The following is a 24,780-nucleotide window of genomic DNA, read 5'->3' on the forward strand; positions in this document are numbered from 1 at the left end:
ACTTAAAACACTATTTTGAGTGGCTAGGAAAGTGCAATTTCACCTGCTGTTTCTTTGCCAAGTTGTTGTGCTTGTGACATGGATAGCTGTTGTTGGACAGTACCTGTGAAATAACTCAGAAGACCTATCTCTCTCCACCTGAGACATTTGATAATATTTTTTAATGTGGGAATTTCCCTCTGTTTCTAAACATTTCCTTGGTGGATGTGCAGGCCTTCAACCTCTGCTGTGTTTTTAAACCCACAAAATGAAATCCAGGGAACTTATTTGCCCCTTGTAGTCTTGCCCCTTTTAGTCTTCCTTGGGACTTTAGGAGTCTTAACACTGCAGTCCTGTGCATGTTTACCCAGAAGTAAGACCCACTATGTTCAGTGGGGCTTACTTCCAAGTAAGTGTTCATGGGATTCCAACCTTGGGGCACAAATCTAATCATACTTCCTTAGAAGTAAGCCCCATCCAACTTGGTAGGACTTCTGTGTAAACACGCATTAGACTGACTGCAAATGAAATGGACTAGAGATCATCTTTTCAGGGGTGTATTTACGCTAACCAACAGCAAAATACAACATTTTGAAAGACAGTGTGGATATCCATAGGCAACAAGGCTGTTTACTTTGGCAGCAAGATACTAGTTCCCTCATTTTGGGAATGAATGTTGTGCTCGCTGTATTTTATTGGCCATAAAGAGTGTTTGTGTTTCTCATTAAAAATGTGTTTCTCTCCCATCCCCATGGTCTGAATAGAAAGGTCCCAAATCTTTAGGAATAATTGTTTAAGCTTGCCTTGCTCAGAAAATATGATCACTTTTCAGCTGTGCATTTTTCTGTTTCAGGTTCCATTTTAGCTGTGCAGAATTCTTGTAATGCAGAGAATAGGTATGAAAATACAAACTGGACTTTCATTAGTGTTCAAAAATAAAATGGGGAGTGTATATTGAACTGGGTTGGGTATGCATGGGACTTCATTGCGTGGTGTTGGGTGGGTGGATGGGGGAGAACAAATAGATGTGAATCTTATTGGTAACAGGTAACAGTAAAGATTCAGGATTTCCTTAGCTGGGTTATTAGGCCATGAGGATCACAGAAAGAGAGAAAAAAGAATCTGTATCTGCTATGGAAATGATTACCTGAAATGGGATGGGTGGAAGGAAGAACTGGCACAGGAGTGAAGTGATACAGGATATGTGTAAACAGAAGGTGGGGAATAAAGGCTGCAATCAGAGCCTTCTGCTGATGGAGCTAGTAATGTGGGTTTTCTGGGAAAAGTGAATTGGAAAATTCTCTGGTTTGCATCAGAAAATTTTCTGATGCCCTGGAGAGTAATAAATTTAGCATGTTTATTTTACTTGTATATAGTAAACAAATCTAGAAAAGCATCCCATGTTAACTTTTTGCCCTAATATTCCACAAGTATTTGACCCAAAATATATGTATTGTCTCATATACGTTCTAGGGATAATCACCTGGAAAACATTAATTACAGCTTTGAAACTGCCAAGCTTGTCTGATACTGTATTTGCAGTTGACATCCATGCTTTGCTACTAATGAGCTTATGAAACAGATTTTTTTTCCACCCCACCTCACCAGATGGAGCAAATGAAAGGTTGATTACAGGTACTGACATAAAGGATATACCTTTGGTCAGACATAGTTAGGTTTACTGGAAAGAACAGTGGAGCAATATTTTCCTTCTAGAAGCCTGCCGTTAAGAACAGACAGCTTTTGTATCATAGCTACACACAGTTAGTGTCATGGAGTACAGTATATTTACCTATCCAGTCTGGTCATTTTGGTCACAGTCCTGTCCAGTTTTGATGGCAGAATTTAAAGCAAAATACTGGGGGGGGGGACTTTGAAAATTTGTAAGTCCTGATAAATTTATTTACTTAGAAATATTGCAGTTTGAAAAATAAAATGAGTAACTCTTTGATTATGGGCCCTCTTCATAATCAAGAGCGGAAGGTCCATCTTTATGGTAGATAAGACAGGGTGAGGTGCTTGGCAGGACATTTTCTGCAGTGGAACCAGATGACAGATAAGGTCTGCCCGGCCCAGCTCTTTCCCTGTTTTCCAAATGTAACAAAATATTATTTAGATTAGTCTTGGTATTTGATACTGTTGATTTTGTTATATGGTCTTATGATAGTATCATGCCATGTTTGCTTGTATTCAATTAATTAGATAAGGGAGATGTACAGTTTAGTAAACAATAATGTCTACTCATTGGTTGTGGTGTCACTGAATTCATTGGGGCTTACTCCTGGGTAAGTGGGGCTAGGATCACAGCCTTAGGCACCCTATATTTCTTCTAGGCTTTGAACTTTTAATCTTTTCTGTAGGAACGTAAGAAGCAGCATGTGGCACATCAGGCTGTTGGCCCAGCTGTTGACTACCCTGTCTGGGGATAACTCTCCAAGGTTTCAAATGGAATTTCCCCCCCAGCCCTACCCAGAGATGTCTGGCTTTGAACCTGGGGCCTTTGGCATGCAAAGCATGTGCTCTACCACTGAGCTACAGGCCTTCAGTGCAGCCACGAGTTCTAGAAATACTTTAAAAATCTGGCTTTTTCACATTTGCACTCCCTCTTGCTATATAAGGTTGTACACAGGTTTACACAAGAGGTGCTCTTAGGTTGAGACATGGAGTGGGGAGGCTTATGTCCTTGTGAGCCCCACTTTCAGCTTTCGGAGATGCTCGTATGCCCAGATTTAACAGGATGTGCATGTTGTTTGCAAATGTACAACCATATTTGTGTAAATAAAGGTGTGGGGGAGAGATCTAGGGTTGAGCGATATAGAAGGGAGAGCACCAATGATTTATTACTTATATTCATATATTTTTATTCTGCCCTTCCTTCAAGGAGGTCAGGAAAGTGTGCATGGATCTTCTCCCTCTGTCCATTTTATCCTCTCGGCAGGCTGTAGGTTAGGTTACGCTGTGAGAGTGACTGGGTCAAGATGATGGAATGAACTCTATGGCTGAGTGAAGATTTGAATCTGGTTTACCCCAGTCCTAGTCTGATAACCCCAACCAATCACACTGGCTCTCACCAAACTGCTGCAGTTCAGATTACTGGGCTGCAGGTGTGCGGGGGGGGGTGAGTGGCAGAAGAGAAGTCATTGCACTGCTGAGAAGAACAACCCTTTTAGGATCACACCAAAGGTCCATTTGTCCTGTGTCTCACAGCAGTCAGGCAGATGCCTCCAGGGCACTGATATTCAGTGGCATACACCCTCGATAAGTATGAAGGTTCCATTTAGCCATTGTAGCTGTTGGTGGTTGATAGACCTCTCCTCCATTAATTTGTGTAATCCCTTTAAAAGCCGCCTAAGCCCATGTCCACCCCCACATTACGCTGCCAATGAATTCCATAAGTTAACGAGATATTGTATAAAATCCTTGTCTGTCCTGAATCCATTGTAAAGATAGCTTCTGTTTAACCTATGAATCCACTGATTTACGAAATTACCATTTGAACTGAACTAACTGTAATACATGGTAATGTGGTATAAACAGTTTTAAAACGAGAAGTGAAGACTGCGATCCTAGTGCTAAATTACCTTGAGTTATGCCTCAAACTGATACTCATTTTTAAATGGTGGTTTTCAGTTTAAAAATACAACAGCCCAATAAATATCTTGCCAGCTGTTATGACAGAAAAGAGATACGCAGTTCCGGCAAATGTAAGATATCAGGGTAGGGGGGAAGGGAGCTCCTTTACCTTCTACTGCCCTCCTAAAGTGACTCTAGTGGCTCAATAGTTTGGCTATCAGTTCTTGAGATGGGCAAGTTAAGGAGTCCTGAGCCATGTGTCCGGAAGCATTGGGAAGTTACAGTAATGAGGTTAAACTTGAAACATTTTAAATTTCATTCCATTTTCCCTTTGTGCAATTGATTGACATATTTAGCAGGGCACAGACCTGTCCACCTTACAGGCTTGGATATTTTATTTATTTATGGTCATACGGTGATTTATAACAAAATAAGGCAATATATAACATAATGCACAAGAACATTAAACAAATTATCATAAAATAAATTACATATTGGCAGTAACATAATTTAAAAATGATATCTGCGTCGAAAAGCCTGGTGTCTAAATGAATATAACGTTGGGCAAGACACACCAGTAGGGTGATCATTCCAAGATGTTGAGCCGTCACCAAGAAGGCTCTTTCATGGGCAACTGTGCTATTCACATTTAACACAGGGACCATCAACAGAGCCTCATCCACTGACCTTAATGCATGGACAGGTTGATGCAGGAGAAGGCTTTATCTCAGAATGGATTAACATTAAAAAAAATTACCCAGCTAAGGAGGGGCTTACTGTTTGTCTGGCAATTGCCCACGCCTCAGGAATGCCTACCTAATGATTTCAGAATTATGGGTTTACATTAGTAAATGGCACCCCAGAAAGCTTTCCCCTTGTCCTATAAGCAGTCTTTTGTTTTCTTTTTTGCTCTTGACTTAGTATTCCATATTATACAACAGGATTTATGTTCCATATATGCCTACTATAATTGGATTCACTGTACTCTTTTTTTCCTAATTTGTTTATAGCAAAAATGGCTCAAGCGGCTATGGCAGCAGCATCCAGCCATGATGACGATTCTTCTGAAAGCAGAATGGTGGTTACATTTCTCATGTCAGCCCTTGAGTCAATGGTAAAATGATTTTGGTGTCCTCTATTAATTTCTGTTTCTTGCAACATTACTCTAGGTGTTGTTATGCACACCTGTTCATCTGATTGTTGTTTTACACCAGTTCACTTGCAAGCAGTAGGAGGTATAATTGACAGTTTAGACCAGTGCTTTCCAAACGTATTTTCCTCCTCCTTTAAATAATTCTGAGTACTAATAATATGATTAGGTATTGTCCTGAAGGACTGTTAGGAAGCTACCTTATACTGAGTCAGACCATTGGTCCATCTAGCTCTGTATTTGTCTATGTTGATTGATAGGATCTCTCTAGGGTTTAAGACAGGAGTCTTATCAAGCCCTATGGACATGCTGTGGATTGGACCATCAACCTTTTGCATGTAAAGCATGTACTACAGAACTGAGCTATGGCCCTTCTCCAAATTTGTAAAAGTGTAGCTTCCTCGATTTGCCACCATGAAGCTACCAAATGTTACCAAATTCTTCCAAGCTACACAGGAAGTGGACTGTGAAAGACCAACCCAAGTTGTGTTTGTGTTTTTACAAATTTGTAGTGCAGTACAATATCTCAGAGAGGAGGTCAGGTCTCCCGCTCCCCTGGTACATTCACTATAGCTGCCCAACTTCCCTGCTTTTTAAAGTTTGATAGAAATATCTGTTGGCTGTAGATGCATTCTTAAACCGCAAGGCTTTTTGCCTATTAGTGAATTATATAAAGTATGTACAATACTAAATATACAAAATGTAGAAAAATATAAACATTACAAAAGTTTAAAAAGTACAAAAGACATACAAAAATAAAATAAACCATGAAGTATACTGTAATATGAAAATTTTGTACTTTTGCTTATTTAACAATCAGATAAATTAAACTTCTATATTCATGTACATGAATACATACATACTGGGGATATTATGAGCTTCGTATATATATACGAAGCTCATAATATCCCCAGTATGTATGCAGTGGTATGTTATCTTGAACATCATTACACCTATCACATGACAAAGGGGCTCCACCTTTAAATAAACTGATTATCATGTTGCCTGCCTTTTCTGACTCTTACCGTGTTAGTTAGCTATCCCATATAGATAACGTTCCAAAGTTTTATTATCCATTCATCAATCTTCGGAGTTCTGACTTTTTTCCAGTTCAATTAAATAACCATCTTGGCCACTGTTAAGAGGTGAAAAACCATTTCTTTACTGTTGGGAAGTACTAGATCTTTAATGTTACAGAATAATAAGTTCACAGAGTCTTACTATATTTATATGCTTCCTAATAACAAAAGTTCCCCGGGCAGCTTGCAGTATAATTGAAATACAAATTACATACAAAATTAAAACCATAAAATAGCATCACACCAGCCACTTTGTGTGGAAAGCATGTGCCACTGAGCTGTGGCCCCTCCCCTGAGGTGGATGCTTCTTTTTTTGCATGCCTCTATTAATGAGCTCCCACAGTCCCTCCCAGCTCAGCAGTGGATAAGCTGTAGGGGTTAGGTGCCTTGACTTCAAACTGGGGTGTCCCTGCTTTGCTAGCCTGTGTAAATGGGGATCAGTTCCTTTTAGAATGTCTGTGCTTAGCAGAAATCAAGCACTGCCTGTCCCAAGTGCTCATAGAACCCTTTCCACTTCACAGCATGCTTGTGTTGCTAGAGGCAAAGCAGAAGATCCAAGGCTCTTCAGCAATAATCAGCAGTCCATTGAAACTCTTGACTATTTGAGACAAAATGATAGATCAAGGGTGGGGAACTGGATCCAACCAGTGGTCTGCATCCTTAATCTCTCTCCCCCCAGGCAACGTTTGCAGGCAGGGAACCCCACACACTTGTAAATGTTTAAAGGGACTTTCTGTAACCACTAGTCAGGTGAAGTCCATTTATAAATGAGTTTTGAGGGAAAATCTCTTGTCTGTAGGCACATTCTGAATCCGAACTGCGCCTGCAAACAGAGAAAGCGTGGCTCAGTGATTGACGCTTCATGTGAGTTCCAGATTGTTCCTTTGTAAGTGGGGATTGCTGATTGGCACTAATGGGAAATCTCCCTCGTGCGCGTGAAGGGGCTCACTGTCAGCATCAGTCAATGATCCTCACTTGGCAAAGGATCAGTCAGGAGCTCACTTTAATCTCCCGTTCCTTCCACAGCCTTGCCTGTCGCATACCTGATGTTACACATGACATAAGGTGTGAGGCCGGTTGACTTGGTTTGGGGAAGATGGCCTTGCAGGCTAAACTAAGACCCTTGCTGGGTTTAATTAGGCCCACAGGCCAAATGTTTTCCATCCCTCTCGTGGGTATTGTGAACTGTACATACACTTCTGGGTTGGATTGCTGCGTTGAGCAGGGGATTGAACTTGATGGCCTTATAGACACCTACTAACTCTACTATTCTATGATTCTAACCTGGTTTGGATTAGCGTGGGCATGACTGAAATTTACATTTAGTGCTAATTTCAGCTTCCTGAAAAACTTGTCTTTTGTTTTAATGATCTACCCCCACCAAGTTTCTAACACTTAAGACTAAAAATGCACAGGCAGCTTCTAATGAAATCTCAAACGCCATAATGGGAGCAAGAATTCCAGCGGGCAGAGTACTTGATTCTCTGTATGGCCCCTTAAAATACCCCATGGCTAGCAAAAAGAAAGGGTTCTGAACTTGGAAAAGGCATATCTTATAAGTCTGCCCCCAAATAACACATTATAGATGTTTCCTTGTGTGTGCAACATATCTATCAAAGCCCTGAACTTATTTGCTATATGTAGTTTGGCAGGTTTTATCCACTCTGGAGGGCCTAGTATGCCTGCAAATCTTCTGGTTGCCGGTTAGGTTAAGGCTTCTGTTTAGAGCTCTGGAGAGCTACTGCCACAGTGGAAAATACTTTATGAGAGAGAGGGGGGATGAAAGGAGTGAATACAAGGAAACTTTTTTCATGTACAAATGTACCTCTTGTTACTGCAATTCTAAGCAGCAACTTTTTTTTTCTGCAGTGCAAAGAACTTGCCAAGTCTAAGGCAGAAGTTGCCTGCATTGCCGTGTATGAAACAGATGTATTTGTGGTGGGAACTGAGAGAGGAAGAGCCTTTGTCAATACAAGAAAAGATTTTCAGAAGGATTTTGTAAAGTACTGTAAGTTTAAATTGTGGTTTATTGTTCTCCAACCACTTAATTGTCTCCTGTAATATATGTTGTACCCTGTGACTGGAAAGCGTATTAAGTGAAGTTCCTTTTATGTCTGTTCGTAATGTAAAGTTGCAGATGAGTTGTTTAGAGAACATTATTCAAAATCTAATTTAGCACCCCCTTTTTATTTGTCTGATGGAATTGATATGTATTTTCAATAGCTGCATTTGGATGTAATGCAAAGCCAAGGTTTAGTGGTCCATGAATGAGCTGAACCTATTTCCCCCTCCTGGTCTTGCATGCTCCTCCATTCCTTTTCCTCCCAAACAGCTGAGAGGAGGATTTTGGAACCATGATTTCCCATGTCCAAATTGAGTGTGATAGTTTTAATAGTTTGGTTAGCTTCAGTAACACAATTTGTAATTCATTGTTTGAAGTTAGTTTGTTTTGAACAAATCATAGTTCATGTTAAGCACAGTCCCTGGTTTGAACTACTAAAAGCAAACAGTTGTGAACTCTTCCTCCTCGACCACACAGGAGGAGGAGGCCCAGAGTATGGGAGGAAAATAGGCTTCCACCAGAACAGAACAATGATGGTTTGAGCAGTACCCGTAGAATGACGCCTGGAAAAGAAAAATGGGGGAGGGGGGGAAGTGGGATGCCTTGCTTGAATGGAATGGCCAGCTGGAGCGGCCAGCTGGAACTTGTTAGGAGGGAGGTTGCGCTGCAGTGTCTTGGTGGAGGTCCCACTTACATTGGGTTAATACCAGGATCCCCAAAGTGAAAGGTTGCTAAAGGAATGTTCAGGGCCGTTCCCCCTGCATAATTTTATGTATTCTTGATTTGGATCAGGAGGAAAGATCCTGACACAAATGTTGTGCTACTTCTTCCCTAGGGTGGCATTGAAGGTGAAGGAGGTTGAGAGAAAGAACACTTCTTTACAGAGCTTCTAATTTGAGATGCTCCCTTGAGTGCATTAGAGCAGAGTCTCTCAGTTGTTGTAACGAGTGATGCCACAGCAAACAGATTTGGCCACAATGCAGACATGTTCCATTTGATCGTACCGCTGACTGCGTCCTTGGTGGCTCCTGCTGTTTGCCCCCTAAAAACACCAAATGTTTTTAGGACATTAGCAGAAACATTGCCTTATTTATAGCCTGCATTTAATATACATGGCATGTTTAAAAGACAAAGCAGTTAAGAGAAATAATTCCCAAACGGTTGTTACGTTTATATCTCACCTTTCGATTTTTTTAAAGGTGACTAACTACCATTAAAATCTGGTACAATATATATATATGTAAAAACCTCCATTCATGAAAACAGCAACAATTAATACAAATCAATGTACTACCACACCGTTTGTATGGTATACAAATCAGTGTTTACCATCCAAGACCCAAAGCATTCCAGAATAATACAGATTTGCCCAGCTGCCCAAAAGTGAACAAGGAGGTAGCTAGACATACGTTGTTAGGGAGGGTATTCAGCCATGCTGGTGTGAGAGATGGAAAGGCTGTGCTCTTCAGGGTCTTGTGCTGTATTCGGATGGTGTGGGCACATGGAGCTGGCCATCTGAGGAAGATTGGGGCTGTGCTCTGCATTCGGCTGAGTCCCAAACCAGATCAGGCCTATTTGGTAATATTCAGGCCTCGGCTGAGTCGGATTCTGACAGCCATGGATTGCTACAGGTTGCATTTGATGATCCAGAGTGACCCAGGACTGTCAGGAGGTGGGGCATCAGGCAGGAAGAAGAGGTGACTGCAGCTCTCCTTCCTGCCTGAGGAGCAGAGGCAGTGATCCTCCGGGGGTGCCATGCTGTTTTGCAAGGGGCTTTCCTGCAGCTGAGTGAGTGGTCCTGGGGAGTACTGTTTCGTAAGGGGCTTTTGAAAGCTCTTTGCAAAGCAGCATTGACCCTGTCTTGTGGGTGGGGGAGGAGAGAGGAAGGAGACATTTCATATGTTTAATTTTTTTTTCTTTGCAGCTTGGTAGGGAGTTGGAAAGCAACAATGTAGCTGCTGCCCTTGCTGTCTTACTTCCCCATGCCCACTGGCTGTTCTCTCCATATATTTAATTAGGATTTTTACCCTAATTAAACATGAGCCCCACTCCTGACCTTCTTCAGGAGTAGCTCCAAACTGGGGCGGGTGGTGTCCGGGTCAGCCTGATGCCCTTCCCTCTGGATTGGAGCCATGGGGCAGATAGGTATGTGTGCACAGCCCTAGGGTAGGCTCATACAGGACATACTGTTTGCAGTTCAGCATTTAAAAGAAGATGTCGTCTTGGATTTCATACTTTCTACTTTGCAGGTGTCAATGAAGAGGCAAAGGCTGCAGAATTGCAGAAAACAAAGTCAGCATCACTTGATAATAGGATGACTGTGGATATTGTGGAAATGGAAGCCCTCAGGAAGTCTGTGGAAGATTATTTCTGCATTTGTTATGGTAAATATTTGTTTTGTTTAGAATGTTGGTGATGGTATTTGGCCTAGAATCGTAGGAACTGGTAGGAAAAGGGTTGAACCTGGTTTGTGGATCCTCCCCTGCAGGGGGCAGGATAGAAGAGAGAAGAGTCTTGAGTGGCAAGCTGCAAATCATAATGGAATTGTGATTTCCTTACCCCTGAGTTGGGATGCAAATGGATCTCTCCGTAAGGAAGGCAAGAAAGAGGTGAATCTTAGCTTGGTGGGTAGAGTGAACTCTAGGGTGTTAGGAGTTTCTGCCTATTTCATAGAACAGAAACTAATCTAATGTAGGTTGGTACACCTATAGCTGCTTTGTTTCTTTAGGGATAGGATGGTAAGAGCATGTGTGCGTTTGTGCATGGGAGCATATACTTACATTACACACACACACACACACACACAAACAGTGGATGAAACAGCACTTCCCACAAGCTTGCTTTGAATCTCTTTTGGGATTCAGTTAATCACTGAAATCATAGGAACATTAGAAGAGCCTGCTGGATCAGGCCAGTGACCATCTAGTCCAGGATCCTGTTCTCACAGTGGCCAACCAGATGCCCCAGTGGGAAGCCCACAAGCAGGGCCTGAGTGCAAGAGCACTCTCCCCTTCTGCAGTTTCCAGCAACTGGTATTTGGAAGTATATTGCCTCTGCCTATGGAGGCCGAGCATAGTTGTTGATAGCCTTTTCTTCCATGGACTTGTTTAATCTGCTTTTAAAGCCATCCAGGTTGGTGGCCATAACTGCCTCTTGTGGGAGTGAGTTCCATAGATTAACTATGTGCTGTGTGAAGAAGGTACTTTTTTATGTCTGTCCTGAATCTTCCGACATTCAGCTTCATGGAATGTCCACAAGTTCTAGTGTTATGAGAGAGGGAGAAAAACTTTTCTCTGTCCACATTCTCCATGCCACGCATAATTTTATACACTTCTATCGTGTCATGTCTAACTCACCTTTTCTATAAACCAAAAAGCCCCAAATGCTGCAACCTTTCCTCATAGGGACATGGTTGCCCTTGTCTTAACCTCCAGCTCTACAGTATCCTTTTTGAGGTTCCATTCCAAATGTAGCCTCATATGAATCAGTATATAAATACCAATTTATATAATAGTATTATGATATTGTCAGTTTTATTTTTCAATACCTTTACTAATGATCCCTAGCATGGAAATTGCCTTTTTCACAACTGCCGCTTGAAATCTCACCACCTCTTCTACAAGATTGGGGCAAGCCCAAGACTGAGCTCATTCCTGGTCAGACACCACTAGTTCAAACCCCATGAGCGTGTATGTGAAATTCAGATCCCCCCCCCGCGATATGCATAACTTTACACTTGTTTACATTGAATTGCATTTGCCATTTTACCACCCATTCAGTCAGTTTGGAGAGGTCCTTTTGTAACTCTTCACAATCCCTTTTTGTTTTAACAATATATATGTTATTGTGATTAACAAAACAGATATAATTTCTGCTGCAATGTATTTTGGTTTCTGCCCTTGTCAGTTGCTGTGGTAAAAATGAAAGGATGCTATTGCCAAGGTGGCAATTATAAAGTTTTGAGGATGGAATATTCAGAAGGACTTCATTTGCTGAAGCTAAGTTGTGATGGTACTGTCCTCCCACACTGAGGCCATGTGTGGTTAATGTGTCCAGTGTGTATACAGTAGGTCCCCACTTGACGGTGCTTCGCTTTATGGCGTTTCGCTAATGCGGCGGTCTCAATTAGACGCAATTAGACTAAACCCCCGCTCATACCGTGCTTGTTCTGCTTTTATGGTGGTTTTCGGGCATCGTGTGCCATTCTATTCCATGAGTTTCGCTTTTTGGCAGGGGTCCAGAACATAACCCGCCGTATGAGTGGGACCCTACTGTATCCAGAAGTTCTCTCTTTTAGAAAATATTGTAACATCAGTTGGCATCTCTGTTGCAGTTACAAGTCTGACAGGCTGTGGTTCTCAGAACTGAAATGCATAGTAACTGGTTGCTCCAATTTTTGGTCAAAATTGCAGATTTGTGGTTTCTAAAACGTGAGTAGGTCTCTTGTAGTTTTACCTACTGGATAGGACATCCTGGTTGTTTGCACTCGATACATAGACTACATTGCAGGACCTGCAGGTGATGTTCTGGGTGATGTTCTGTTTGATTTGGTATGCCTTACTCATTCTGATGCTTTTGAAGGGAGCAGTCACCACGATACACAGCTCTGACTAATAGTTTGCTTGATTTGGAGGCTGATGAAATGCTGTAATAGAAGGCTTGTTGATGCCTTGAGCAAGACAATGCTAACAATGGGTAGCTTTCTCTGATTGCCAGGTGTTAGGTGATTCTGGATAGAAATCTACCACGAATGGGACATGTTCTTTGTTCATTGACATCTCACCTTGTTGAAAAAGGTTTTCTCTAGGCAGGAATCCTAGTGGATGTTGCACTTAATGATATTTGGAGGATAGCCTTGGGGCAGAAAGTGTTTGTTAAGCTCAGGGATTCTTCTTTGATAGTTTTCTTTGTTGCAAATGCCTTTGAGTCTGAGAGCCAAGCTGTAGACGGTGGTTTTCTTGATATGATTAGGATGGCATGATTTCAAGTCTAGGTAGGTGTGGGCATCAGTGGGTTTGTTGTAGAGATCAGTGGCTCTTGTTCTCGATGATGATGAGGACATCAAGAAAAGGGATGTGTGAATTTTCATTAGTGCTACTGGACGTAAACTTGATAGTGGGATGGATAAAGTTGATACAATGTTTAAATTGTTCTAAGCTTTCATTGCCATTTGTCCAGACTACAAAGTCGTCATCAGTGCATTCAAGTGGTTTGCAAATGAGCTTTTGAACGGGTATCTTGTTCAAGTTTTCCCATAGAAGATTTGCATGATGGTGCCATACTATTATGCCCATAGCTATTAGTTTTAGGTTGATGTTCTCTGTTGAATGTAAAGTTGTTACAAATAAGAACTTGCGTAGCTGAAGTAGTGATTGTCTCTGTTAGAAATTCTGGTGTTGAGGGACTCATTTAAAACCTGAATTCTATCATTATGTGGAATATTGGTGTAAAGAGATGTAACATCCAAAGTGACAAGTATAGTATTGTTGAATTGATATTCCTAGTTCAGAGGCTCTTATTTTAAGAAGTCATTGGTGTCTTAATATATGATGGGAGGTTTTGCGCCATATTTTGTAAATTTAAGTCAATGTAAAGATAAATCCTTTCAGTTCTTGTAGCGTTACCCAAGACAGTGGGGATTCCAGGGTGGTTGGCTTCATGGAATTTTGGTAAAATCTTGCAGGAGCAGGGTTTGGATTATCTAGGAGATCAGTTGTCTCCTCTTGTAAGTAGTAAGGTTTTATAAAGTTTTAATGATATTATTATTGAGATCTACGGTGATGTCTTCGTCAAGGACTTTTTTTAATTGTTCAGTTGTATTCGACCTTCTCCTGTGTTGTCTGCAGTGTTAAGCCCCACGACCCCACTACTCTTGTGAGCAAGCTTAATGACAACATCCCTTCTCATCTGGAGCTTCTTTATGGCCATTCTTTCTTCTTTTGAGACATTTTCATAAGTAGGAAAGGTTTCTAGTACTAGATTTCTGTTAATATAAGGTGTCCAAGTTTTCAGTGGCAGAAACCTCTGTTGCAGATATCCATGTTGCCGTTGGAGTCACCATAAAATCCAGCCAATCTGCAACATCTCCTTTCAAATGCTTTGATACCAGTTTTTGTTTGTGCTATGGAAGATCAGTTACTGTTGAGTCATTCATGTAGGTAATGTAGGTTATGACAGGTGATCTTGTTATGTATGTATGTATATTTTTCAAGTATAAATCTTTTGAATCTCCTGTTTTTCTTTTCCCTTTTTTTTTTGGAGGAAAATATTCCTTGGTAAACATCCCTGTAGTATTGACTTGGATGGAAGAAATGAAGATGATATTTTAGAATATCTTAAGTTTTTTCCTTGATAGCATAAACACTAGTAAACATTGTTTCATTTTTTGGATTCAATATAGGAGATGTTCATAGTCATGTGGTATTAGGCAGTTTTTTTGGGACATTAATTCCTGATAAACTTTAATTTGTTCTGTAGTAAGTTGACATTTGGTGATTTTCTCTTGTAAACATTGCATATCTTGAGTGGCTTTTACACATGATAGTAAACTTGAAAGATCCTAGTAGCATGTGAGTTAATGAATTAACTTTTTTTAAAAAAAATCAAATAACGCTTCTAACAAGCTTGGTTTAGAAGCCTTTTGGGATTCAGTTAATCACTGAAATAATATATATGATACTATGATTAACAAAACATTTTATTTGTTGCAAAACATATCAGCTTCAGCCTTCATTAGCTGCATGGTGAAAATGAAAGGATGTTATTGTCAAGGTGACCTCTATAAAGTTTTGAGGATGAGGATGAAAAATTTAGAAGGGCTTCATTTACTGAAGCTAAGTGGTGATGATACTATCCTCTCATGTTGAGGCTATGTAGTGTTAATGTGTCGAGAGTGTATATCCAAAAGTTCTCTCTTATAGGATCACTTAGCATCTCTATTGCAGTTATCAATAATTCTGACAACTGTGGTTCTCCGAAATGAAATGTTTAGTAACGTTACTCCATTTCTTTTGGTCAAAATTGCAGATTTGCAGTTTCTAAAATGTGAGCATGAAGGAGTACTTTATTTTGTCCGTCAACCAATATTTAGCTTCAATGGGTATCCATGCATTCTTGTTTTATGAGAGAGGGAGAAAAACTTCTCTACCCACATTCTTCATGCCATACATAATTTTATACACTTCTATCATGCCACCTCTAACTCACCTTTTCTTTAACTAAAAAGCCCCAAATGCTGCAACCTTCATGTTGCTTCATGTGTGTCTGAAATCATTTTGAGCTTAGAATACTGGAGCAAAAAGCGGGTGGAGGAGGGGAAAGACAAATGATGAGTGTTGGTTTCCAAAGAGAGGCATGTTAGCCATAGTTTAGCTTTGGTCTCCAACAAAGGTGGTATCTTATTAATAAAGGTTGCTTTCTCCAACCAGGCAAGGCTTTGGGAAAATCAACTGTAGTTCCCGTGCCATATGATAAGATTCAGAGGGACCCATCTGCAGTGGTGGTGCATGGTCTCCCAGAAGGACTTGCATTTAAACATCCCACCAACTATGATGTCACAACACTGAAGTGGATTCTGGAAAACAAATCTGGGATCTCATTTGTCATCAAAAGGTGTGGCAGCACCTCCTTTTGTTTGAGCTGTTTGTTCACTTAAATTAGAATTGCATGTAAACTTCTCTGTGTGTTTTTAAACTCTGAAATTCATCTATAATTATACTGGAAGTGGGGTGGTATGTAGTGCGGCAGTATTGCTGCCGAGCTGTGAACCAGAAAGTCTTTCGTTCAGATCTTGTCTCTGTTGTGCCCTCATCCTCTCTTCATAGTTCAAAAATGGGTATGCGTTGCATGGTGGCAGTGAAGGATTGCTGAGAGCATATATGCAAAGGCTTTGAACATTTGTAAGCACTATTATTTCTTGCCTAACTGCTTTTAAAATAATAGAATGCTTTCTTCTTAATAGGCCTTTCCTTGAGCCAAAGAAACATCTAGGTGAGTAGTCACTTGCCTGATCTAAATAAAAACATTTAAAACCTCATTTTGATCCAGTGGCCCTGTTTGCACATCACAGTAAGCCCTGGTGAGGTCTCTTGTGCCTAGCTAGGGCCACTTTGAGGCGTAGTCAGCCCTCCAGGGACTGCATGGCCAAAGTGTAAAATTGGGTATGACCAATCTTTTAAAAAAATGGAGGACAAATTTGGTGTGTGTCAAAAATGTTTTAGCATCACAGAATCATAGCAGGTCACCTGTGGGAGTGATCAGTAAAAATTTTTTTTTAAAAAAATTGGACAAATGTGGGGCCCCCCACGAAAACCTTTTTGGCATTTCAGTATCAATATGAGTTTCCTATGCAAATATATTGTGGGAGGCTTTGGGACCACAAAAAAACCTCTTGGCATCGTGGCATCTCAGTGGGAGACGTTTAGGAGCAGTTTTTAAAAACCCCACCCTCATCTTAGGACCACAAAACCTTTTGAGGGGGCTGGATGAAGGTCATGGGTTAGCCACACCTGTGCTTTACTGTGAAGGAGCAGTTTGCTAGTGTGTGCTGCTAAATCATTTGCATTCTGCATAGCCTTTCAAGTTGGGAACAATAAACTGAGCCTTGGCTTAATGTGACAAGTGAACCAGCGCCCTTTCTTTGTTTATCTCCAAACAGCCCATGATTGATAAGCTAAGAACAAATCTTGGCTTAATGTCATCGTTTGTTTAGAGAAAAACAAACCATAAGTGCTGGTTTGCATGCCACTGTAAGTGGCATGTAAGTCTCATGGTTTATTGCTGTTGGGTGGAAGAAGGGCGGAACAAAACAGGAGTAATTCTGCAACATGTGCTAGCTCATGTCTTGTTTATGGCGAAATGTGATTAGCGGCTTACCGTGATGTGCAAATGCAGCCACTGTCCAATTAGTTTTGTAATTGTTTCCAGATAGACTAGTATCCTAAACAGAAGTGCATTTGCACACTAAGTAATCAACAGCGCAAAAACGCAGAGTCCATTCTTTAGCTTTTGTGTTCTTTTGTGGGGCCGGTTTAGCTTCTCTTACACTTTCCTCAATCAGCAGTACTTGTGGGAGAATTCACTTTAACAGTTTATTTTCCCTATTTTTAAAAAAAGGTGAAACCTGAATTGATGAATAATTTGAAAAACTATATATCACAAGTTCCAGGGGAGCTTATAGTGACATAATAAGGCTTGTAGTGGGAATTCCTTTTGAGAACGTGCACTACTAAGACCAAATAAATGTACGATAGTGCATGCGAGAGCATTTCCATGGCCCACATTTCTTACACATCCAGTCACTGCTTGTTTCTTATCTCACTTTTGAGAGTTAGGTAGAGGAGAATCTCTTAGTTGCCCAGACCTGCAATCAAATCTCACCCAGAAGTCTTTATAGGCATCAGTAGGTATTTCCTGACTCAGTCTGGCCTATTGCTGTTAGATACTTCCTTTGCCGATGTGACTGACTTCTCTCTGTAGTTTGTAGAGCCTGGGCAAATCTTTGTCACACCCTTGGGCCCCAGATTCCTGACCAGCTGTGAGCTTGAGTTCTTATGGTGGTGTTATGCCATCAGTAGTATCAATCCTTCTAGGGGGAAAGTATTTTCAACCAGTGCCTCTGGCTGTTATTGATGGCTACATTATGTACATATCAAGTGGCATTGCTACTTCCTCACCTGTTCTTTTGGGTGGGTAAATTCAACCAATGAGGGGAAAATATACCACAAAATGCTGCTTTAATGTAGTTTTTTACCTTGTCCTAAGATCTTTTGGGATGAAAGGTGGGCTAAAAATAGCTGTAATAACGAACTATGTGAGATCCAGGGGGAAATAGTTTAGCATTCCTCTAGAATTATATAACTGGGTGTGAAATGTAATTGTGGAAGATAACATTTTCTCCCTTTCAGGACCTCGCATGACAGATTCCTCACACACAGTAACATCCCCAGGTGGAAGGTAAAATACCTTTTGTTCTTTTCTGTAGCTGCTGTTTTCCCCCCCCCAACAGCTTGATCCTTCTCTCCACCCAGTTGTGCTCTGTGGGGCTGATGTGGAAGTTGCATGTAGTGTAAAATGGGATGGCGTGGCTGCCCACGCAGGCAAGATATTGCCATCACTTTATGCCACTGCTGAAAGAATTTCATTGGCTGCCTCTTAGTTACTGGGCTAGATTCAGGATGCTGGTACAAAGCCCCATACATCTTGGGACTAGGATACCTAAAAGATCACTTCATCCCCTACATATCCAACTGATCACTGTGTGCTGCTGGAGAAGGCATCCCGCAGACACCATCCTATCAGGAGGTCTTTTCCACATGATGTGGGAATCAGGCCTTTGAAACCCCTTTCCACTGCATATCAGACATCGCCTTCTCTGTTGTCTTTCTAGAACTTGCTAATTATGTTCCTTTTTCAACAAGCCTTCTAAAATCTTTATCCCAGTTATCTGTCTTGGATTTGAATTGATTTTATGCTTATAGTAGTGTTTTCCACTGGTTTTATATTTATAATTTTTAAAAATTGTTTTTATATATGCAGTTGTTTTAACTGTTTATATATGTAGAGAGTGTGTGTGTGTGTGTGTGTGTGTGTGTATATATGTGTGTGTGTGTTATATTGTAAAATGCTTCAGGATACCTCATGAGGAGAGATTCACTAAAAAAAATAGCTTGGCCAATGGGGCCCTTTTTACGTTTGTAAGAATGACACTTAACGTTTCAAACCAAAATAGAAGTTTCCAGTCTTTGTGGCTGTGAAGAAAAACATAAAAATAGCTCAGTGTGCCTACTAGTCATACAATTCTGATTTAAAAACATTATGCTGTGATTTTTTTCAGACTTCCATCTCCCTGTGACTTAGCTATGATACAAACACAGCTATATGGGATGTATCATTTGGCATTTCTAAATTGCTTCCGGGGCAAGGTTTAATGATCAAGCACATGCTTTACGTGCAGAAGGTTCCCAGGTTCAAATTGAGAGCATCTTCATTTAAAAGGCCTTTGGATAGCAGGGCTGGCAACAATCCCTGCCTGGCACCCATGGAGAGCTCTTGCCAGTTAGTGTTGACAGCATTAGACTAGATGGGACAATGATCCTACTCAGTACAAGATAGATTCATATGATTATATTATTGCACTCAGTGTTTGTGTTAACATATTCTTTCTCATACATTCATCTAGCTGCGCTCCCATTCAAGTGAAGACTGAGCCCAGTGAAGATGCTGGTATGTGTCCCTGCTTTCTTTTGGGATGGTGGTTTATAAACATTTCTTAATCTAAAAATTTAGATTTCATTACGTGGTGGTAATATGAAAGCCATAGCTTAGTGAGCCTACCCAACGCCATCTTCCTTGTGGTCTTATACCTATGTGATGAGGAAGGCCAATCCCACCTGAATGATCCAGATGGCAATTGAATGTGTGTGGGTAGTGGATCTGGGAAAAGATTAGCATGACTGCTTGTAGCATATTTGATTAGAACGGAGCTGCCTCTTTGCTGTGGGATATCTCTAGTGTACCATATAAAAGTGCTTTTAAAAAGATTTGTTCTGGCTTTGCATGGTAATGATGGGGACTTTTATTGCATAGGAAATTCAGTCCAGCCTAGGTCCTATGTTGTTTACCTGATTCTGTTATTTGAGATCTCCTTCAAGTTCCCCTAATCCGGCAAAATTTTGGCCATCCCAAATAGGCCTGCTTATGGATGGGTACTGTTGAGGAAAGTGTGGAGAGGAACGCAACGGACTGTTGTAGGATGTATACAAGTTGATTCAATTCACAGTCCCTAGTTGTATTGAATGAGCTTGTGTGCACTCATAAGTCTTTCATTATGTGGTACATTAAGATGTTTTCCATGTTTGGAAACTGAATGCCAGACGAGATGGGCCTGTATCTGCTGAAGCAGACAACTCTTGCCTTTTCCTCCTAGTCTTCCTATCTTCAGCCTTGTGGCAGTACTCTTGTCGAGCACATGTAGGGACCCAGCTGCATAGCTATTGTAATGGTATTGTAATGCCATAGTAATGGGCCCAAGGCATGAGCTGGGGGTGTGAGGGGCGTTTCTTGTCTGAACACATTTTGTACAATACAAAGGGGGGAAGTGTGTGGTTTTTTTTACTTTTCCCCTGCTTCGTAATGTTCAAACCTGATGTGAGTTTACTTAATATACAAGAAATCTGGAATCCCCTGTGCTGTAATAGCTTTTCACTGAAAATGTTTTGGTTTTCTTGATGCGTCTGAGGTTTTGCTTTGGAATCCTTATTGACAATGTAAATGGATGATGCTTGTTCTTCTTCAGGACTTGAGATGGTAACAGTTAAAGAAGAATCGGAGGATCCCGACTATTATCAGTTTAACATTCCAGGTAACATTGAGGATAAGGCTTCTACTATGCAGTCTGGAATCACGAGTGTTAAAATATACTGATGGAAAGGCAAGTGGAACTGAAGGCTATTGGAGGAGACAGGAAAACTAGAAAGTGCCTGGGTTCCAATGCGAACTTAAATTATTTGACGCAGGTTTTTCCTTTGTTTGTGGGATTCCTGTGCATGGCTCCTGCCCTTCTTTTGTCTGCTGCTTTTGGTCCTTGTTCTGCCATTGTCTGTGCCTTTCCCCCCCCTTGCGCTCTCGCTGTCCCCCCCCCCAAACCTCTCAAGACCTTGACATACATTTTCTAGGTATTAGAATAAATTAGATAATTTTATAAACAGAATATTAGCTTTGGCACCCTCCCGCCTAGTCGCCATAGCTTATGGCTCGCCCTTAAATGCCCCAAAGCGAGTTGCTGCTTTACATACACTTGTTAGAGAATTTGATAGTGAGCTGACTGAGATTCAGTTACTGTCTAAATTACAGTTAAAGCTATTTTTGTATGGGAGAGCTTCTTTAACTGATATGCTAACTATCCATTCTTCGAGATTTTCCATGTTGTACCCATGCTTTAAAACAGATCACCAGAAAGCTAATTATTTAGAGGTAATTACTTTAGCTCCACACAGAATCGCTTTTACCGAGTTAAGGTTTAATGTCACGCCTTTCACTCTTCTTGATGGTGGTTATAAACAACTTTCCTTATAACACTCGTTTTGTGTGTTTTGTAAAACTGCTATAGAGGATGTTGTTCATTATGTTACCCAGTGTGCTTTATATAAAGATCCTCATGAGAAATATTTGCCTGAGTTTAGCTGCAGGAAAAAAATTGTTTCACCAAGTGAGTTTGTGGGTTTTTTGCTATCAGACGAGGAAAATTATATCTCATTGCGTGTTTCCTTATTTTCCCTGACAGCTAGGAATTTAAGAGCTAAATTTGTGTCTCGGCTTTGAATGATCTATGTAATGGCATATTGCTAAACAAATAACATGATTATGACTGATATAATTTTATATAGGTCTGTACAATAAGTGTCCTGTCAGTATCCTAACTGCATTGCAGGTAAACAAGCTTTGGTTTCAGTGTTGCAAATGGGTACCTTTTGAGAAGGTTTCCTGCTCACCTTGACCCCCAATTATTCCCCATGAGTGATTATACCTCTGACCACCTCGCTGGTTCTACACAGCGAATGACTGTTGTTACCAAGAATGAAATGAGCCTGGGCTAACACATTGTTTTTGTACCTCATAAAACTAGCAATCAATATTTTAAAATTCATTTTCTTTTAACAAATCAGCTTCAAATATATCTTTGAAATAAACCCTGTGCCTTCCGTGCCCAGCAGCCCCACCGAAATTTGGTGATTGGCAATCCTGGCTGTAAACTGCATACAGAGCATGTGAGTGGCTTAATGAAAAATTGTCTAATTTGCCATTCTACTAAGGCTAGTGGATTGTGTGTATGACAGATATCGCCCCTTTAACACTATACAAATTTCCTGAAAAGCCTATTTCATTGGGAAGCCTTACTGCTGAATGATCTTAGCCTCTAACAAAGTTTGTGTATGCTCCAGAGCTATGGTCTAAAGGCACAAGGTGTAGCAATCTTACGTGAGCTAAGCAGGTGTCAGTTTGGTTAGTGCCGGGATTGGAGACTGCCTGGTAACTTACAACACACTGAATTCTGTCATGGCAGAAAAGCAGGAGATAATTGGTTGCATCTGGTGTTACTCCTACTCAGAGTAGGCAGACTGACATTAATGCACCCAAGTTAGCCATGTTCATTAATTTCAGTGGGTGTCCTCTGAGTAGAACAAATATTGGATACAACCCTATGTAATAAAATGTTTTTTGTTTCCTATTTACATTTGTCTTTTAGGAAGCTGCGATTACTTTTAAAAAAAACCCTTCAGTATTTCTTTCTCCGTTGGTGGCTTATTGGTAGTGCAGGTGGAAACCTGTGTTAATAATTTTGGGTTTTACCTGAAATGCTGGATAGAATATGGTCACACACACACACCACCGCCCAGGTTCTTAATTTCCTGTGGCTACACTGCCCTTTTTTTAGTGGCCCATTTGTGGCACCTGCTGTGCCAGGAGGCAAACATTGAGAATGGTGTGATGAACTGGACACTAATCTAGTGATGACCCGTCGCCTAGTGCAGGCTTCACAAGTCAAGGCTGCCGGGATGGGAGGGAGAAAGCTGGAAGCAGTAACTGTTACAAACTGGTAACATAGAAAAGGGAGTATTCAGCATGTGGCAGGCTTCCGATTTTCCTTGCTGGGCCATCTTTTGGCAACCAAGGGGTAACGGAGCCTGCCAAGCCTCCCTCGACACTGGCTGCGTCCCTCTGCCATACCTTGGTGATGCCACTATATTCTCTAGCTAGGTGGAGAAGAAGAGTACTCTAGTATTGTCCCTACTGAATCCCCTTTCGAGTCTCATTCTGGCAAAGACAGTTACGATAAGCCTGCCTTTTCCTGCTAGGGCAGCTGGCATGGGCGCCAACAATATGTTGCCTTTGTGTGGCCTCTCTTTGGCCTTAAAGGGCAGACAAGAAGACTGTAGTAGAAGGGGGAGGGCCAGTACCTGGCAAGAGGTCTTCTGAGATGACTATCAGTTTTCCTGATTAAAAAGGAATATAGAAAGGGGCCTTTTGTAGGCAAGGAATTCCAACTTGTTTAAACCCCATAATATGGTTTGCTCCTGAAGGTCACGTGTGTTCACAGGTAACTTTAAATTGCACCCAATTCTACAGAGGTGACACCTTTGTGATTGTTTTCATGATCCCTTAACTGTGGGTTAGAGAAAAGAAGAAGAGTCTTGAGCCCCTGCTTTATTTGCCACATATTCTTTTCCTATTTCAGTCTGAATCGTCTCGAAACAAGACTGAGGTTCACTTGAGAAATTACACTGAATTAATTGACTATGCAGATGAGCCCTTCAGAGAAGCTTCTGATATGTCCTTGTGAAGAGTTAGAAATGGATTGGGATGGCTCTGGCCCAGCAACATAGCTGGAAAAAATGTGCCTCACACAGACTGCCATGTTGGCAATATTGGAGCATGTTGTTCTCTTGTGCTTCTTTAGGTTGTTGGCTTCCTTTGTTGTCATGAGTCTGAAAGCTTGTTGAAGGTTCAAAGTACTCTTTGTCAAATAAAGAAAATAAAGGATGGTGAATAATAGTTTGTGCCTAACATTGTTTTTCCGGGGAAATTGTTTTTGTGTTGGTCTGTTGGATGAGGACAGATTCTGGGAGAATGCCAGTATCTTGCCTTCCTGTCACACTGTAGAGTGGTTGCAACTTAAATGGATGGGACAGTGATAAGACAGGAAATTGAGAACTGAATTTTTGTCTCCTTTGAAACCCATGGTTTGTGCTACCTATGGTTTAGTGTGATGAATTGCCAGACCGTGGTCTAAGGGTAGCTCCATCTCCAGAATCACATGTGTAGTACTGGAGTACTGAGCAGATGGATAATGAAAGTGGACAACAAGCAGATGGAAAACAACAGCGGACAAGCAGCTTTAAGCTGTGGTTTGCCTTAGTGTTTTGAAATTCAGGCCATGGTTTGGTGTGATATGTAAATTGAGTTGTTGCTATTCCATGGTATAGGGCTAGATGACCCATGCTTTAATTCTGTGAAACAATTCTTACTTTGTTTCTGTCATTGCTTTATTCAGCTGAGCATGCTGTCATAATGGAATGGGAAAATCTTGGAAAGTTATTTTTTTATGGCTGTCTTTGTTTATCAAAGCAGGTCCTTCAGAAACTTCGGCGATTGATGAGAAAATCGCCATGGCAAAGTCTTACACAGGTATAGCAATTCACTTGTTCATCATCACAGTGCTATTTTTCACACGACAGCATTGACACCATTGTAGCCATCTTCTGCCTGCCAACAGTACTTGTTCTTTCAAGATTGGTTTCAGATCCATGGCTTGAATTTTGTGAAAGAGAACAGTGATCCCCCCCCCCCCGTCTAGCTTGAGATTTATTCAGGGGACTTCTCTCTGCAAAATAGAAAATACAGAAGGCACATACTTTCCTATCAAAATGAAATCTCTAATGAACATTGTGTTAAATAACATTTTGATCAGATTTATTATGCCGTATTTTCCATTAATTGTTCATGTTGGTGAGTCAGGAGGCAGAAAAATTCACTGTTACGAAGAAAAAGTATTGAAGGCTTTATGGCAGAACTTGGAAGAATTTTGTTCCAATTTCATATTTACGCCCCCATCTGTTTTAAAACATTGTGCCATCCAAATTATGTGTGTGTTTTCAGCAAGACTCTTCTGAATTATAGATGGCCCAAGTGCATTTGCCTCTTGTGAGAAGTACAGTCCACCAAGAACTGCTCTGCTCAGCATCCTTTGGTTTTCTGTGAAATTGAAAAGGGAGCAGAGCTCAGTGGATGGACTGTGGCATGGACTCCTTTTTAAAATGATCCTGCTTGAGATTATGGTGCAATGTGAGCCAGGGACCACTGTGCCATAAAACCTTCTCTGCTCTGCTCCTTGGGATACTAATTCTGAAATTTCAAGTGTTGATTGGGGTCCTCCGTAT

At 41.0% G+C, this 24,780-nt stretch overlaps 1 protein-coding gene across 13 annotated transcripts in view; it reads left to right on the forward strand.

Moving 5' to 3' along the window:
- GTF2I (general transcription factor IIi) overlaps positions 1-24,780 on the forward strand; it is a 90,634-nt gene that overhangs the window by 9,320 nt on the left and 56,534 nt on the right. For 7 of the 13 annotated variants that reach the window (XM_061605478.1, XM_061605471.1, XM_061605472.1 and 4 more), the window contains exons 2-11: positions 833-875; positions 4,563-4,666; positions 7,651-7,789; positions 10,093-10,227; positions 15,271-15,454; positions 15,804-15,832; positions 17,749-17,797; positions 19,023-19,066; positions 20,139-20,204; positions 23,969-24,028. In XM_061605478.1, coding sequence (XP_061461462.1) covers positions 863-875; positions 4,563-4,666; positions 7,651-7,789; positions 10,093-10,227; positions 15,271-15,454; positions 15,804-15,832; positions 17,749-17,797; positions 19,023-19,066; positions 20,139-20,204; positions 23,969-24,028 — 823 coding nt within the window. In that variant the 5' untranslated portion in view covers positions 833-862. The remainder of the gene's footprint in view (positions 1-832; positions 876-4,562; positions 4,667-7,650; positions 7,790-10,092; positions 10,228-15,270; positions 15,455-15,803; positions 15,833-17,748; positions 17,798-19,022; positions 19,067-20,138; positions 20,205-23,968; positions 24,029-24,780) is intronic. The other 6 variants (XM_061605475.1, XM_061605480.1, XM_061605477.1 and 3 more) reach the window with 3 other exon arrangements.

This window comes from Rhineura floridana, chromosome 21 (genome assembly GCF_030035675.1).
Source record: "Rhineura floridana isolate rRhiFlo1 chromosome 21, rRhiFlo1.hap2, whole genome shotgun sequence".
Taxonomy (NCBI): Eukaryota; Metazoa; Chordata; class Lepidosauria; order Squamata; family Rhineuridae; genus Rhineura; species Rhineura floridana.